This window comes from Myxine glutinosa, chromosome 5, assembly GCF_964187855.1.
Source record: "Myxine glutinosa chromosome 5, kmMyxGlut1.1, whole genome shotgun sequence".
Classification (NCBI taxonomy): domain Eukaryota; kingdom Metazoa; phylum Chordata; class Myxini; order Myxiniformes; family Myxinidae; genus Myxine; species Myxine glutinosa.
This window is the reverse complement of record NC_136265.1, coordinates 152,527,287-152,545,586: the sequence shown is the minus strand read 5'-3', so window position 1 is coordinate 152,545,586 and position 18,300 is coordinate 152,527,287. Positions and strand designations below refer to the sequence as shown.

The 18,300-nt window shown below is 44.7% G+C and overlaps 1 protein-coding gene across 5 annotated transcripts in view; it reads right to left on the bottom strand.

The window, feature by feature from the left end:
* LOC137426911 (putative RNA-binding protein 46) overlaps positions 1-18,300 on the bottom strand; it is an 83,097-nt gene that overhangs the window by 16,199 nt on the left and 48,598 nt on the right. For all 5 annotated transcript variants that reach the window (XM_078778873.1, XM_078778870.1, XM_078778869.1 and 2 more), the window contains exon 6: positions 18,199-18,263. In XM_078778873.1, the coding sequence (XP_078634999.1) occupies positions 18,199-18,263 (65 nt within the window). The remainder of the gene's footprint in view (positions 1-18,198; positions 18,264-18,300) is intronic.

Genomic DNA, 18,300 nt, shown 5'->3' with positions numbered 1-18,300 from the left:
TGTCTCACCTGGTTCCCATGTGCCCCCAGTGTGCATCACCTTGTATTGCGTGCACTTTTGCGCCCTTACCACCTTACTCACTTGTCTATTTCTTTTGTCTCCCACCTCCGAGGATCTGGCTTTGGGGCAGAGAGAGAGAGGAGAGAGAGGTGCTGGCTTCGCAGTTGTGGGCCTGCACTTTCGCTGCTTGCTGCCTGGATCGATACACCATATGGACCGCAATGTTTGTGGCCACCCACCATGGACCGCAGTTCTTATGCGGCCAAGCACCACCCATGGATGGACCTATGGGTCAACGTGGCACCTATGCCATACAAGGTGAACCACTAACAGTTGGCCCCCTGACGGCCACAATAAAGAAATGGACGCGGTTGGCGCCTTTCTTTATTTTTGTGAAAGCAGTAAGAAGGCCAAGAGCACCACATGAAGGCAAGACCAGCGGCAGAACATCGGCCGGCTGCGACACCACACAATGATCACTAAACATTTTATTGGTGCACCGGATGGTGCTGACTGTGTGATGGGGTGGTGCTTTTGGTGCTGGGAAGGGGTGCTCTGCACATTATTAAAGGCCGTAGGCCACAGAGCACTCGTGGGTTGGTGTATCGATGCTGGCATGCGTGCTCTCTCTATGCATAACATCTGCATGTGTTCCTCCAAAAACAGGTCCTGGATCGTAGTGTAAATATCAGCGTAGTCTTGTAAATAATGCTCCCTACCGGCTGTATGTTTAGTTTGAGGATTCTTTCCGCAATTCGGTTATCCTGTGGGTGTGTTTCTGTGAGGAGAAGGGTGCAACGTCGCAGGGGGACATATTTACTCATTTGTGAATATCTGTAAAACTGTCGCACTCAGGGTAGAGTTAATAGTAGAGGGAACTACATCTGAGTGCCACACTAAAGTAGGTAAAAATTTATCGGGTCGGGACGTCCCGAGGGTAGAGAAGGGTGCAATGTTGCGGATATGGGACTTGGCCTCAATATCCGCTTGTAAATACTCCCCTATTTCCCCAATACTCCCCAACTATCCCCAATCCCCCATTCCCTAGTCCCATTGCCTGTAAATAACACTCTGTAGAACCGACCTTCCCCTTTTTCCCCCATTGAATGTCGTGCCCAGGTCCACCGCATCTCACGTAGACAACTTTCGGACATCTTGCTAGTTATTCTTAGTCTATGTCAGTTAAGGACTCGTTTCCATTAATTCTGACTCTTCGTTGCACCAGAATGTGATTATATGGCACCAGTAGTGAGTTTAGGACCTTCCCATACCTCCTCCCATCTTCTTCCCCAAACAACAACTACAACAACAACAACTACAACAACAACAACAACAACAACAACTACAACAACAACAACTACAACAACAACTACAACAACGGCGCGGCGCGGGGGAGTGTGCGTCCTCACACCGGCTCGGTTAGCCGCCATTGACCATGCGCTCCGACGGGGTTACCACGAAGGGGCTCCTTGTCAGCCCCTCATCAAGGGCGGAGCCGGTAACCCCCCCGCACGCACCCAATGAGAAGCAACGGGCCGATTCCATCTGGGGCGGAGCTAACGAGCCGAGGGCGTGTCACTCCCCGCCGGATATACGCGGCCACTTACCGGACGTGACGTCAGATGCGCCCCGAGCTTGAAGAAGAGCCAGTCACCACCTCCAAGCGCTGAGCGAGCTCCACGCATCGACCCGGTATTGCAGTACCTCCGAGAACGGTGCACCCCCTCCGAGAACGGTGCACCTTGAGCCATCGACTGCCCGCTTTCCTTGCCATCAATCCCCGTGTGAGTCAGTTTTTGTCCTGTTTATCTGTCGTCTGTCAGGGAATAAGATAAGTGTGTCTAAGTGCCTGTCTTTCTATGCTGTCCCTCTTGTCGTTGTAATCTGACCTTCCGCCCTAATATAACCTCCTCCGGAGGTCTTGAGAATTGAACCCTTGGTGTCGTGTCATTTGAATCCCAGCCGTTGTGTCCTTTTCCTTCATTGACCTAGCATAGCGCGACTCGGCAACGTTCGAGTATAATCGGGTAACTTGTGCGGACACGGCGGCCATTCCGCTCGGCCCACCATAACATCAAAGTCGTGTCTGTAACAATATATATACATATATATACATACATATATATATATACATATATATACATATATATATATATACATATATATATATATATACATATATATATATACATATATATTGTTACAGACACGACTTTGATGTTAAGGTGGGCCGAGCGGAATGGCCGTCGTGTCCGCACAAATTACCCGATTGTACCCGAACGTTGACGAAGCCGCGCCACACTGGCTCAATAAGGAAAAAGAAGACACCCGGCTGGGTTATAATGACAGACACCAATGTTTCGATTCTCAATTATATTCGTAAGGAAAGGTTAGATTACAGGGGCTAGAGGTATATCACAGGAAGACAAGCACTTAGACACACTCTTATATTAACCCCGGACAGACGACAGACAAACGGGACAACGGCTGACTCACACGGGGGTTGATGGCAGGAAAGCGGGTATCGATGGCTCAAGGTGCACTCTTGGCTCAAAGCAGGGTACACGGTTCGGTCCAGAGATGCGGGGAGGTCTCGTCGCAGCGCTCAGAGGTGACGTTCTTTCTCAGGCCTCTCCAAACTCAGGCGCATCTGTTTCAGCGCTCGCAGGTCCTTCTTTCTCCAGCTGGGGGCGCATCTCTCTTCACGTCCGCTAAGTCGCCACGTATATCCGGCGGGGAGTGACACGCCCTCGGCCCGCTAGCGCCGCCCCAGATGGAATCGGTCCGCCCTTCTGATTGGGTGCGGGGGGTTACCAGGCTCCGCCCTTGAGGAGGAGCTGACAGCCAGCCCCTCCGTGGTAACCCCGTGGAGCGCGTGGTCAATGGCGCTAATCGAGCCGGTGTGAGGACGCATCCTCCCCCCTGCGCCGCCGCGCCGCCCCCATCCCCTCCGTTGCTGCAGCCATAGTTGGTTGGGGAAGAAGATGGAAGGAGGTATGGGAAAGGTCCTAAACTCACTACTGATGCCATATAATCACATTCTGGTGCAACGAAGAGTCATAATTAATGGAAACGAGGCCTTAACTGACATAGACTAAGAATAACTAGCAAGATGTCCGAAAGTTGTCTACGTGTGGTGCGGTGGACCTGGGCACGACATTTAATGGGGGAATAAGGGGAAGGTCGGCTCTACTGATTGTTGTTTACAGACAATGGGACTAGGGAATGGGGGATTGGGGATAGTTGGGGAGTATTGGGGAAAATAGGGGAATATTTACAAGCGGATATGGAGGCCAAATTCCATATTCGCAACAATATACATATATATATATACATACATATATATATATACATATACATACATATATACATATATATACATATATACATATATATACATATATATACATATATATACATATATATACATATATATACATATATATACATATTGTTGCGGATATGGGATTTGGCCTCCATCCATATCCGCTTGTAAATATTCCCCTATTTCCCCAATACTCCCAAACTATCCCCAATCCCCCATTCCCTAGTCCCATTGTCTGTAAACAACACTCTGTAGCCCCGACCTTCCCCTTTTTCCCCCATTAAATGTCGTGCCCAGGTTCACCGCATCTCACGTAGACAACTATAGGACATCTTGCTAGTTATTCTTAGTCTATGTCAGTTAAGGACTCGTTTCCATTAATTCTGACTCTTCGTTGCACCAGAATGTGATTGTATGGCACCAGTAGTGAGTTTAGGACCTCCCAATACCTCCCCACAACCTCATCTCCGCATCCTCCCATCATCTCATGGAACTACAACAACAACAACAACTACAACCACAGCGGGGGCGGCGCGGCGGGGAGTGGGCGTCCTCACTCCGGCTTGGTTAGCCGCCATTGCCCATGTGCTCCGACGGGGTTACCACGAAGGGGCTGACTGTCAGCTCCTCGTCAAGGGCGGAGCCCGGTAACCCCCCCTGCACCCAATAAGAAGCGGCGGGCCGATTCCATCTGGGGCGGAGCTAACGAGCCGAGGGCGTCACTCCCCGCTGGATATACGCAGCCACTTACCGGAGGTGACGTCAGATGCGCCCCCAGCTTGGAGAAAGAACGTCCCCTCCTAGCGCTGAGAGATACCTCCCGCATCTCTGGACCGGACCGGGTCGATTCTGCCCCTGAGCCAAGGTGCACCTTGAGCCATCGATTCTGCCCTTCCTTGCCATCAATCCCTATGTGAGTCAGTCTTGTCCCGTTTATCTGTGGTCTGTCGGGGCTAAGATAAGACCGTGTTTAAGTGCCCACCTTTCTATGCTGTACCTCTCGTCAGTGTAATCTAAACGTTCTGCAAATCCCATATTATAACCTCCTCCGGAGGTCTTAAGAACTGTACCCCTGGTGTCGCGTCATTTAATCCAGCCGTTGTGTCCTTTCCTTCATTGATCTAGCATAGCGCGACTTAGTCAACGTTCGAGTGGAATCGGGTAACTTGTGCGAACACGGCGGCCATTCCGCTCGGTCAAGCAACATCTAAGTCGTGTCCGTAACAATATATATATATATATATATATATATATATACATACATACATATATATATTGCAGATCTCAGACGTTTGATCTCAGGCGGAATTATATATATTGCGGATCTCAGGCTCTCCCCTCATCAAGGGGGGGGGGGGGGGGTTAATCCCCTTGTCCTTTTATCTGGCCTACGCGAGTCCTGGAAGTTACAACGTTCCTTCCGGTTTGGTATTAAATAGGGTTATTGGTCGACTTTGTCCTAATACCTAATTACTAACACCGAGCGTGAAGCAAGGAAATAACTCCCGCCCGAACCACGGCGTTAGTGTACACGCCAAGCGAAGCGAGATCCCAAACGCATGAAAAATCCCTTCGCGCCAAACCTTTTCGCGCCATATACAGCCCGGCTTACCTTTGGGATCCTCCTCTCCACACGCAGCTGCAAACTTTCATTGGAATTAGGCAGCACGACATCATGATGTGAACACAGACTTTGTACAATTTCCATCTCTTCCCTCAATTCATGTACGACCTCTGCCGGCTTTTCCACCCCAATTTCCATTAGGATTATGTCCTCTTTTTCCTCGACGACCGCTGGCGCTAATAAAATGAAATTTTTTAATTCGGCGGTCGTCGGCTTTTCTATTCCCCGTGTCGCGATTTCTATTCCAGTCCACGTGACTTCGCTTTGCTCCAACTCGCTTTCCCCACGCTTCTCAAGTTGCGTTACCCCGTCGCATACCCATGTGCCTTTCCCGCTTGACCTGCGGGCTATTTCCTTCTCAAATTCTTTTATCTGGCCACCTATTCCGTTTCCAAACCCCGTCAACCCGTCCTTCATTCCTTTCATTTGGTTCTCCTGGGTGGCCATCCTGTTTTCCAACCCCGCTAACCCGTCCTTCATTTCTCTGGCTTGGCCACCCATGTCCTCCAAATTGCCCCCTAATTTGCTCTCTAATCCCCCCAATTTGCTTTCTAACCCCCAAATTTGACTTCCCAATCGCTCCCCCATTCTGTTTTCCATTCGTTCCAATTGTTCTCCCATCTTGTCAATACTGTCGTTCTTTTTTTGTATTTCCGCCATGAATTGTGCCATGAAGGCTTGCATGTCGGCCACCCCCATTTGCGCAGCAGGCGCAGCCCTCGTCGCCATGTGTGTGGCGCCGCCATTTTGTTCTCCTGCAACCCCCACTGCCGCACTTTCTTCAATTTCCTCCTCCATTCCTTCCAATTGTCTCACTTCTTCCCGGGGGTCGTGGGTGAGCTCTAACCCCTCTTCATCTACCCCCACCGGCATCCGATCACCTTGGCTATCCATGGCACGATTCAAAATTTAGATGTTAATAAAATTTCGGCCGCTTGTAATTTTGACCAAATTTGGTCCAAAATATAAAAATTTGGTTCAGGTCCAAATCCCACTCCCGGACACCAATTGTTGCGGCCAATGTGCAAAATTGGTGTCCAAAATTTGGTCTAAAAAATTTAGTCCCAAGTTCCAAATCCCAACTCCTGACTACCAATTGTTGCGGATCTCGAACATCGGCTCTCCCCTTATCAAGGGGGGTTAATCCCCTTGTCCTTTTATCTGGCCGACGCGAGTCCTGGAAGTTACAACATTCCTTCCGGTCGGTATTAAATAGGGTTATTGGTCGACTTAGTCCTAATACCTAATTACTAACACCGACCGTGAAGCAAGGAAATAACTCCCGCCCGAACCACGGCATTAGTGGACACGCCGAGTGAAGCGAGCCGCGATTCGGGCCATTAACAAGGACTATAGTCCGGCAGCTAAGCTAAATATAGCATAACAATTGTGCATTTTGTGAGGAAAGCACCAAATTTGGCACACTAGTAGACTATCATATTATGAAAAGATCTGGATATTGGGCCATCTCAGATTCAGAGATTTGATTTTTGCAAGATTTGCAGATTTTGCAGATTTGCAAGCTGAGATTGCAACGCCAGGGACGGCTGACTCCTTCCTGCGAGCTGCCCACGTCACCCGCACAAGAAGAGCTCATCAAATCACTGCAGCGGCACTGCACATCCTGCAACACCGTGCGTATGAACGCCACTGTATGACATATGCTGATGATGCAGAAGACCTGCCTGAGTTCGAAGACTGGTGTCACCAGAGAGGAGAAGACATTCCCAACTTTCAGTACTGGGCAACTGTGCTGGAACTAGAGATGTTGGTACTGGTCTATGTGCGTTCTCTGTGGCAGGCTTCATTCACGATGTACCTTGATGCCTTGACGGAAATGGTCCCATGGTTCCATGCCTTAGACCACACACACTATGCCAGGTGGGTCCCTGTTCAACTGAGGGACATGGTTGCACTCCCAATGAAGCACCCAGATGTAGCCAGAGAATTCTGGGCTGGCAACTTCACTGTACAGAAGACGAAGAAGGTGTTCTCTTCGATCCCAATCGACCAGGCGCATGAACAGAATAACGCCTGCATCAAAGGAGATGGTGGAGCAGTCGCGGCCTCACTGACAACCCAAATGCCCTGCGGCGTTGGATGATTGCCGGGCCAGAAGTTGCCAGGGCCATAGAAGAGTTCCAAGATGGCCATCAACACTGGGGGAGGCGAGAAGACACACGTCGTCACGATCAGACACCAAGTGTGCAGACCTCTTTCGCCAAGGATGTCCGCGCCCTTGTCAGCGTCATAGAAGAGCTTGGCAACCCCTTTGAGGAAGAGAGCATGGATCTGGTTGTCCTTGACACAAAGGAAATTGCAGGTCCTGCTGCAGTTGAGACTGTCACGAATGTGAAGAAGATTGGCCAAGAGCAGTTCCAGGCTTTCACCAGAGAATGCCTGGTGGAAAGGACCAAGCCAATTGATGATGCAATTCGTCAGAACAAGCTGAAGGTGTCATTTTGGAAAATGGCTGCCACAGCCATCAGTGGCTGAATTTGAGATGGCCCAATATCCAAATCTGTTCATAATAGGATAGTCTACTAGTGTGCCAAATTTGGTGCTTTCCTCACAAAATGCACAATTGTTATGCTAGGTTGCCCCACTACTAGACCTAGCAGAGCAGTTAAGAGGAAGCATCGTTCATTTTTTCAGGAAAACACCAAATTTGGCACAGATGTAGTATGGACCTATACAATTGTTTTCCTGAGGGGCGCCCAAAAATTCAGAACCCCTGGTGGCCGCCATATTTGAATTTCAACATGACCACCCTCTGTGACCTATTTCCCTCAATAACGTCTATACTATGAGTGGTCTTGGTCTTGTATTGTGGTCTTGGCAATAGCACACTACTTTACCTACCAGTCACACGGTGTGGAGGAACTTTTGATTGCCATTGGCACTGGTAAAAGCTACCGCTATCTTGCCATCCATAAAATTGCCACCGGCCTTGGCCGCAGGAAGTCCGAGTCTTTGCCATTATTTCATGCCTTCACTGGCTGCGACACTGTCATTTTTTTGCCCAAATTGGGAAAAAGACAGCCTGGAACGCTTGGGAGGCATACCCCAGCATCATGCAGACCTTTCATGCTCTCGCTTATAGGCCATCTGTGGATGCTATTACTATGGAACTACAGAGCATAGAAAGATATGTTGCCATCCTCTATGACCGGACTACCGAGATAAAGACAGTGAATGACATGCGCCGACACTTGTTCACGAAGAAGGCAAGAACAATTGATCACATTCCCCCAACAGCAGACGCCTTCGAACAACACCTAAAACGTGCATGTTTTCAGGCTGGACACGTATGGAGTCAGGCACTTGTGCCCCACCCAGAACTTCCATCATCAGCTGATTGGGGCGGGATGAATATAGGGACTTCTTGGACACCAATTTGGACCACTGATACAGGAGGCATGTTCAGAGCTTACAAGCTGCCATTGTAAGTCGGCCTGTAAAGGCAACTGTAAATGCTCCAGGGCAAATCTGCCCTGCACATCACTGTGTGACTGCGATGGACAGTGCTTGTAGTACTACGCGTCTGTGCGAGAGCCTCCACCTTTCAAGTGCCCACAATATTTTAAGTTAAAACTGCAACTGTGTGTAACTTTGATTAATTAATACCATTCCATTGTTATCAGAGACCAATAAAACAATGTGTATCACTTGGAATTGAAATTTTACCTAAAATACTATGAGAGATTCAAGGAAAATGGAAACACCATGGTGGCCATCTTGAAATTAAAGATGATGGATGCCAATCTTTATGCAATTGATCCCATTGGATTCAGAGACCATGAAAACATGGGGTAAGATACTGGAACTGTGGTGTTATCACTCATAGTATAGAAGTTATTGAGGGAAATAGGTCACAGAGGGCGGTCATGTTGAAATTCAATATGGTGGCCACCAGGGGTTCTGAATTTTTGGGCGCCCCCCCAGGAAAACAATTGTATAGGTCCATACTACATCTGTGCCAAATTTGGTGCTTTCCTGAAAAAATGAACGATACGCCCTATTTTTCGGTCTTAACTGCCTAAGTAACCCGATTATAGCGGTTGCGATCGTGCCACGCTTACCCAATTGGAGAAAAGACTGATGCGATCTGATGGAGAGGAAACAAAGAAAATAGGAAAAACAAAGCAATTTATTACAAATGTACAAGAAGGAGAAGAGGAAACGAAAGAAGGGAATGTACAAGGAAGAGGAAGAAGCAGTTACACAGGGCAGCCTTAAACAGTCTTATCTTATTCCCTGGACAAACGGGCCCATCTCACATACAGACACTCACACGGGGATTGTAGATGGTAGGGTGGAAGAGGTTGATGGTCACCAACGCGTCCAGGCTCCAATCCGGCTCCGGTCCAGCGGACGAAACCCGGCAGGCAGCTCTTCAGTGTAACGCGAACGGACAATTATACAGTCACGTGAAAAAGTAAGTACACCCCATGTAAAGTTTTGACTTTTTCAACATATTTCAACATACAGCTATTTGATCTTCATTTCAGCAATATTGATCAATAAAGGTGATATAATACAACAAATATCATGAAACATTTACATTTTGTAGTCCATTGTATAATTTAAATAAACATAAATGCAAATTTCACATGTGGAAAAAGTAAGTACACCCTTGGCTCTAATAGGTGGTATTGACCCCTTTGGCAGAAACAACCTCAAGTAGGCGTTTCTTATAACTGTCTACCAGTCTCTGACATTGAGTGGGAGAAATGTTTGCCCACTCCTCCATGCAGAATTCTTTCAGCTGTGCGATGTTTGAGGGGTTTCTTGCATGCACAGTTCGTTTCAAATCCCCCCACAACATCTCGATGGTATTTAGATCCGGGCTTTGACTTGGCCATTCCAGAACCCTCCATTTCTTTCTTTTCAGCCATTCCTTGGTGGATTTACTGGTATGTTTAGGGTCATTGTCATGTTGCAAGGTCCACCTTCGGTTGAGCTTCAACTTTCCGACAGATGGCCTCGCATTATCCTCAAGCACCCTCTGGTACAATGAAGAATTCATAGTGGATTATATGATGGTGAGCTGCCCAGGCCCTGATGAAGCAAAGCTGCCCCAAACCATAATATTTCCACCACCATGCTTTACAGTTGGTATCAGGTGCTTGTGGTCAAATGCTGTATTTGGTTTTCGCCAAACATGTCTTCTGGTACTGTGGCCAAATAGCTCTACCTTTGACTCTTCTGTCTAGAGCACGTTGTTCCAGAAGTGCTGGTCTTTGCCTGGCAAACTTTAGTTTAGTTTAGTTTTAATAGTAAACTTTTAATAGTAAAGTTTAGTAAACTAAACTTTAGTTTAGTTTCATTGGCAAACTTTAGTCTTGCCCTGATGTTCTTTCTGGACAGCAAAGGTTTCCTCCTGGCACACCTCCCACGTAGATCAAATTTGTGCAGCCTCTTTCTAATGGTAGACTCATGCACTTTGACATCAACAGTGGCAATAGCTACCTGCAGGTCACGTGTTGACATTCTGGGGTTCTTAGAGACTTATTTCAGCATCTTGCGGTCTGCTCTCGGGCTGAACTTGCTGGGGCGGCCTGGCCTGAACAAGTTGGCAGTTGTTTGGAATCTTCTCCACTTGTAGATGATCTTCCGGACAGTCAAATTATTGATTTCAAATTGTTAGATCTTTTTAAATCCCTTCCCAGACTCGTAGGTATCTATAACCTTCTTTCTGAAGGCCTCAGAGAGCTCTTTTGATCTAGGCATGGTGACGCCACACACTTCAACAACAAAGAGCAAACCAAACTAAATGTCTGAGGTTTAAATAAGACAGGTTCCTCCAATCTCCTCTCTAATGATGTTCTAATCATTTGCACCTGAGCTGGTGCACCTGATTCTAATTTTAGGTATTTGAAGTAATGATAAATGTAGGGGTGTACTTACTTTTTCCACATGCAAAATTTGCATTTATGTTTATTTAAATTATACAATGGACTACAAAATGTAAATGTTTCATGATATTTGTTATATTATATCATGTTTATCTATCAATATCGTTGAAATGAAAATCAAATAGCTGTATGTTGAAATATGTTGAAAAAGTCAAAACTTCACATGGGGTGTACTTACTTTTTCACGTGACTATGTCATCCACAACAGTTATACACTGTCTTCAGCAACTGTTTCTCATGTTCGGCTACCCCGTGTATGTACTGTTATGGATTCGTCACTTCCGTTGTTGTGGTTTTCATCCACTTGACATATTTCTGATGTTATGTCCTATTATTGTCTTCAAAAGGTTTATTGTTCATGAATCGTTTGCAAAGGTTAAAAGTGTTGATGTCTAAAAGAGACAGGAAGCCGGATCGGGAACCGGAAGACGAAAAAAAAGAAGGCGTGGCGAGAAAAGTCGGACAAGACGCGTGGCTTCCAGCTTGATAGCGAGCGTTATCGAACGAACGTCGCGAGTGAACTTCGAGTTTCCTGGAAAGGAACTTCCTGCGATAGGTGTTATCGCTAGAGGATTGAGAAACCTGCGTAGTCAGGTTTAGGCGAAGAGATTCTGAAAAATCCTCGCCTGGTCGCTTCGACTCAAGTCAGAGCCGTCGGCCATTTTGAACCTTGCGCTTCGTTCACTGAAAAAGATTTTGCTCCGCGTCAGCTTTTCTCCCCCTCCGGTCATCTGCCGGGGATGTGTGTGCGCAATAGCGGCATTTGAAGATTACGTTGCGGTTCGCTGATTGAACTGTGAATGTGCACGTCTGGATTGCGCCTTTGGGATTTCCCTTTTCGACACCAGTTTGCTGTTGGTTTGGACCACGTGACTGTCTACGCTTTGCCTACGCCTCATTACTCGCCTCATCACTACTCGCAGGAGGGGATCACCTTTGAGTTATAGAGACATTTAGGAGTGTTATTTTTCATTCACTGGGAGCGCAGCGAGTTATCTTACTTTAGCTGATGGTACCATCTTAAGATATATTGAGTGCACTTTGATTGCTATTGGTTGTGCCGTTATTCTTGTGTGTGATTTTTAATACAACATTTGTTCGTTTTTAATCATTGGTGTGGTTTCACTATTGATTACTGACACAAAATAACATATTTTTCTGCCGTGGCTCCTCTCGGGGTTCGGAGGTATACCGGGACTAGGAGGTCGGGGAGGAACACATAACAGTACACTCAGACCGGGAAACTGCGTTTCTATCTAGGGAAGTTAAGCAATACCTCCAGGAACGGGAAGTAGCCTCCAGTCGTACTACGGCGTATAGCCCCCAAGGTAATGGCCAGGTGGAACGTTACAATGGGATCGTATGGCGAGCAGTGACGATGAGCTTGAAGATGCGCGGTTTGCCTCGGCAATCGTGGGAGCGAGTGTTACCTGAGGCCTTGCATGCCATCAGAGCACTACTCTGTGCTGCTATGAACAAAACCCCCCACGAGCGTTTATTTCGCTACCAACGACGCAGTGCTCGTGGGCAGCCTCTACCCTCGTGGCTGTCTGAGCCAGGTCCTGCCCTACTGAAGTGAGCGGTCCAGCAGAGCAAGTACGTGCCTTTGGTAGACCGAGTACATATTTTAGAAGCCAACCCGGAATATGCTCATGTTAGATTGCAGGATGGGCGAGAAACTATGGTGTTGACCCGACACCGTAGTGAAGAGATACTCAATGAGCTGGACACTAAAACTAATGGGGTCACAGAGGTCCCCGATAGATTGAAGCCCGCTTGATTCGCCAGAGTCTGCTAATGAGATGATCGGAGATGATACTTCGTTATTTGGGTCGCCAGTCCGGTCGGTGACAGATAGTCCGCAAAGAAACCTATCTGGAGGGGACTAACTTCCCGCCCCGGACAGTGAAGGATCTGGATATGAAGGGATATATCGCACCCGTACGGGCCGTTTGTGCGAGCCACCAAATCGATTGTTGGTAGGAATGTTGTGCTGTTTGTTAGGTTGCTCTATTATCTTGTTATTGCTTTATTGCTCGCTTGATTTTCAACGGCAGGTGAATGTGGTGAAATATAATGTAATGTCTCGAGCTGGAAGAGAAGGTTCGGTCGGAGGGCCGACCTTGAGGGAGCTTATATAAGACCGGACTCTTCGGCGCTCGGTCTCGTGGCAGTTACCTTAGTGCCAAGAGACTATCGGGATTAACAGGTACGTAATTGCTTGCGGGGGGCTTGGAGGAGATGTTTGTTTTGATTGCTTCCTTTGTGGTGCTAATGATTGTGCTTTATTTTGTGTTGTAGGATGAGTGGAGATATAGTTCAATAAAACCTCATTACTTGAAAGAGGTCTGAGTTTTGATTTACAACACAAACATTTTTTTTTCTCCAAACAAACAAAAAACTTTTATTTCTTTTCCAAACATTTACAACCTTCCCTTTTTCAAATAGTTTTTTTTTTTTTTACTTCCTCAAAAACTCTTAAGACTATTCTCTCTTTCTTCACTTTTCTATCAATGCAGCTCTTTTATTTCAGGCCTGGCCTCGATGAGGACTATATAGTCGGGCAATTCCGCATGGCAGAAGACAAAAAAAAGCAAATTTAAAAGTATCAAATCTCTATGAAGTTACATGTCTTGTGTGAACAAATGTCTACTTGAGGAACAGAAAACCGTTTTTTTCAATAATTTTATTGGTTTGCATGAAAATTTGATTTGCAATTTGGGGACTTTTTGGGCTTGAAGCATGGGAACCATGACTGAATCTTACAAAATTCAATAAACCCTTGAATCAATAACTTATTCCTCTGTACATTTGTTAATTTTACAGGGTTATACCCTGGAATCTTACGAGCACTTTCCACAACTGGATCTGGTATTTGCAGAGGGGAATAACCATTTTTGGCCTTTTTTTGCTGCAATTTCATTACTGAAATTTGAAATACGTTTTCCTCCTGGGCTTATTTGTTGCTGAATTATAATATAACTAACAGGAGTACCTGGCTTTGCGTGGGGGGGGGGGGGGGGAGGGAGGGGGGAGCAGGAGAGGTAGGGGTGAGGTAGGGAGTGGGTGGAGTGGAAGGGGGAGAGCAGAGGGAGGGGAAAGATACACTACATATATATTTTTGGGGGGTGGGGATGGCTTTTACAGGCTCCTCCGTTTTGGGGGAGGGGGGCGGTTTGAGGGAAGGGGAAAATTTTTTCCCATGCAAAGAGAGCTGTGTTACCCAAGTAAAAAAAATAAATTGTAATACCCTCCACCACCATCACCAGGTGGCGCTACACAGTACACATTTACATTGACAATTTACGCCCCCACAACCCCCAAATAAGGCCACGGCCACATAGCCTATGTTACCCCCCAGACAAAAGTTGTATTTGTATTTGTACCCCGTGTAAATTATAAAAGCGTTTATAGCTGGAGTAACTGGCGTTGCTCAAGCGAAAAAGAAACATTATCATATTTGAAATGAGAGCAAATATAATGGAAAAGCAATTACATCCAAATCAGAATCAATCACAAATGTCAAATCATCATTTTACCTTTTCGTTGAATATATGCTGGTGAATGTGCCGTTAATCACGTTTCTGAGTTAAGTATGACGACGTTCAGGAAGAAGAAGAAGAAGAAGAAGAAGAACAAGAAGCCTTACCACCAACTTTGACCGCTTCTGGAATTGTTTTATCATTTGTGTTTGAATGTCTTGCAATTGTTTTGTATTTATTTATACGAATGTGTACTTGTATATAACTGTCAGTAATCAAAAGGGCTTAGGCACGAAAGAGCGATAAAAAAAAAAAAATCCCCAAAAAACGTTTTTTTTTTTGCCCAAAACACTAACCCTAACCCTAACAAAACACTCACTGATAAACCTCTGAAAGTTTGATGAAGATCCATTCAGCCATCTCTGGGGAAAAATTGCGACATGCAGACAGACCAACGGCTCTCTTATATAGTAGATTGTAAATTATTTTCCTTCATCTGCCTAATTAAAGCCTCAAATACCAACATTTGAAATATCGGAATTACATTGGTAACGGAGTTACAACGACTTATTTCTGAGGCTATGTAGCTGTAGTAGTATTAGTTGCTTGTGTGTTTATGATACATATACAACCATAGGGTGTCAGTCCTGAGGGCTTTCTTTATTTAACCAGAGGGCAGTAATTAGTCTGCCAAATGTTGTCTTAAGACCGAGAGCACATGATAATCTCAGAGAGTCAAGTATCCATCTGTAAAATCCATGAACATCAGCAAATTGGTGAGTATATTTGAATTTAACCGACAACAAATGATTATCCTTATGCCAGGAGTTGTGATGACAGTGTAAATGATGATGATGGTAGCAAGGAAAGCAGTGATAGTCATGGCAATGATGGTAAACAGGACAATGAATCTGGCAATGATGATGCCAGCAGCCAGGACAATAGTGATGGTGGTGCCACTGATGATATGCAGTTTGGTGATAATGGTGACAATGCAAGTAGCCAAGATAAAGATGACAATAGGTATGAGAATGGAGTTGGTACCAACAATGATAATAACGAGAACAATGGTGATGGTGGAAACGATGGTTGTCAGGACAGCAATGAGGGAGCTAATGATAATGATGACCAGCACGGTGGTGGGAGAGATTTTAACAACAAGGAGAAGAAGGATAGCAATGGATGTGCAGTTAAAGATAGAAATTTGGACTGTAAATAGGTGTTGGTTCAGTATTCCAAAGACAACTAGAACAATGCAACTGTGTCGCCAATATGCCTCTGCATAGTCCCACAATGGGTAGATGCCATCACTCTGCATATGTATGGGTAGGGAATCATGTTTGTGAAGTTTCATGTTGATCGGATAAGGTTCATTTTTCTATCCAAGATGGCTGCCAAACCATGTGACATATGATGTCATAAATTTAATATTTCAATACAAATGGGTCATAGATCATGTGCATGCAATTCCAGATTTTCAGGATAAGGTATTCAATTAAAACATTTTTGGCTGGTATACCACTTCACCTATGATGTCATCATTATCATGATTTCGTTCCCCATTGGGAGTACTTGACAATGTGCCAAGTTTCAATTTTTTTCCATTCAGCGGTTTCTGAGAAATTTTTCTGAGAAATCATTTCAAATAACTGTTACAGTTAACTTCTTGTTTTTAATCCAAGATGGCTGCCATGCCACGTGACCGATGACATCACAATTATCATAGAACATTCTGCATGGGTGTCACTCCTACCCTTAAAGTTTCGTCTCAATCAGACATATGGTTGCTGAGAAAAATTAGGTTTAGCCGGGACGGACGGACAACCCGAAAACAATGCCTCGGGTGACTGTAGGCAGAGGCATAAAAATTCCAAAAAGTTAATTGGCCAAGTGTTGAAAACTGTGGATGATGTTACAGTTAACTTCTTGAAACGTACTGCATTTGAAAAGTATGTTTGGCCTGAAGTACAAGACATTGACACTCTTCCTTGGTCTCATATCATACCTATTCTCAATGAGCCACAAATGCACTATAACCTTCAAATAAATGTGCAACTTGCAACAAGATGTTCAGTGGCATTGTTATATGCCATTCTGTACTCACGCTGAACAATTTATTTTCAACTTGTCACTCTCTGATTGTAAGCCAGATTTAACCTGTTCTTTCAAATTATACTTACCAAAGGCAAGCATGAGAATTATCTGGTTTAGACCTGAATTCAGAATTCAGGTGTTCTTTACCAAGAATGTCAGTGTTTTCTTGCAGCTTAGCTCCATTTTTGGCTATCTTGCCCAACTTACTCCATTCCTTCTTTTCTCTCCATTTCAGTGTTCTTTAATTATTATTATTTTTTTTTCCACATGAGTTCATCCTCATGCCTGCATAGGTTTATGATATATGTTAGATGAGATGAAAAATAGTGTTGATTTGTGTATGTAATGTTTCACGATCAAAATGTTAGTTGCATTGATTTTGACTAAATATGGAAGATAATGCATTGTAAAGCAGTGTATTCAATAGTCGTAAGCGTAATTTCGTTACCATGCATATTAGATAGTTTGATATACAGTAAAGGATGTTCCAACCAACATAGTGTCAGAACTACAGAATTTGAAGTCAATGACCATATAAGCAAAGATTGACTTGTATTTGTTCACCACCCACTTTTGATTGCTTACAATCGTGGTGTCGCTATTATTTTACATTGGTCCAGGTCCTTTTACATTGGAGAAAAGCACTTTTGATTGCTTATAAATTTCATGTTTTTACGAAGGTATAATGTTTAGTAGGTAAATCGCCCTCTTTTAAATTTGACAAACAAGTGACTTGTATTATAGTTGAAATTAAAGTTGGTGACGTATGAAGTGCTTACACAGCAATTTCAGGTTATCTGATCTTCAAGAATTGGCATTCTTCATGTAAATTTTCAGAAGACGTAATTCCATTACCACTGCCTTTTTTTTTGAAAAATGTCAAGTGTGAGGTATCAGTAAAAACATAACCCTAAAAATGCCTGCCAGGGCAGAGTTCACACCAAAGGTAATAAATATCAGGATCAAACTTTGGCCAATGTGTTAACGATTCAATCGAAATTCTTTTGAAAGTTGAGGGAAAAATTATGCCCAATTTTCTGATGCAATACCGTTAACATTCTTTTGATCTTAGAGCCTTCCACATACAAGAGGTATCCAATTTTTTATTTTGATATGATAACGGGGGTATCACCTGACCTTATAAAAGTTTTGTTACTCAGACCTTAAGACAAATCCATAGCATGTAAAATTATGGCAAAATTTCTCTGAATTACAATTCCGTTACTGCAGAATTGTCCAGTCCGTGACTGAAGCCTTCAACATAAATTTTTTTTAGAGTAAATGGAACATCTGTAGTGTATTAAGGGATGACGAAGGACAACAAGCGAGAGGGGTTTATGATGAAGCAGGACAAGTATGGGACTTTTTAGGGGAGGGTGATACTTTAATAGAACCTACTCCCAATTGGACCCACCAATTTTATTTGTTTTAACAGTAATGGCTATTCCTGATGCATGACATGAACATTTCAAAGATGTTCAAATGATGCTAATTTGACAACGTCCTGCAGTCAACTTTATCTTCAATTGCGAACCTTGAAATAGTTGTTTAATAAAGTAGGAACCTTATTAACTTGTACGCAATCGAGCTATCTGTTTCTGACTGTCCAGATCATCAGCAGGGCTCCATATTCATAAATGTTTTGACCCTGTTGGCCCAGAACTTGTCTAAACAGAAGTCGAAACCTAATTTGTGGTTCCACATTAGCTGATCACTGACATCAGCTGTGCACAGCCATTCAAACACAATGCTTACCATGGCGACTTCTCCAGGATCAGGCCATTGCACATCAATGAGTTTGTCCCAGAGGTAGAAGGGATCTTGAAAACAAAAAACAGCAAACATGCAGATTAAATG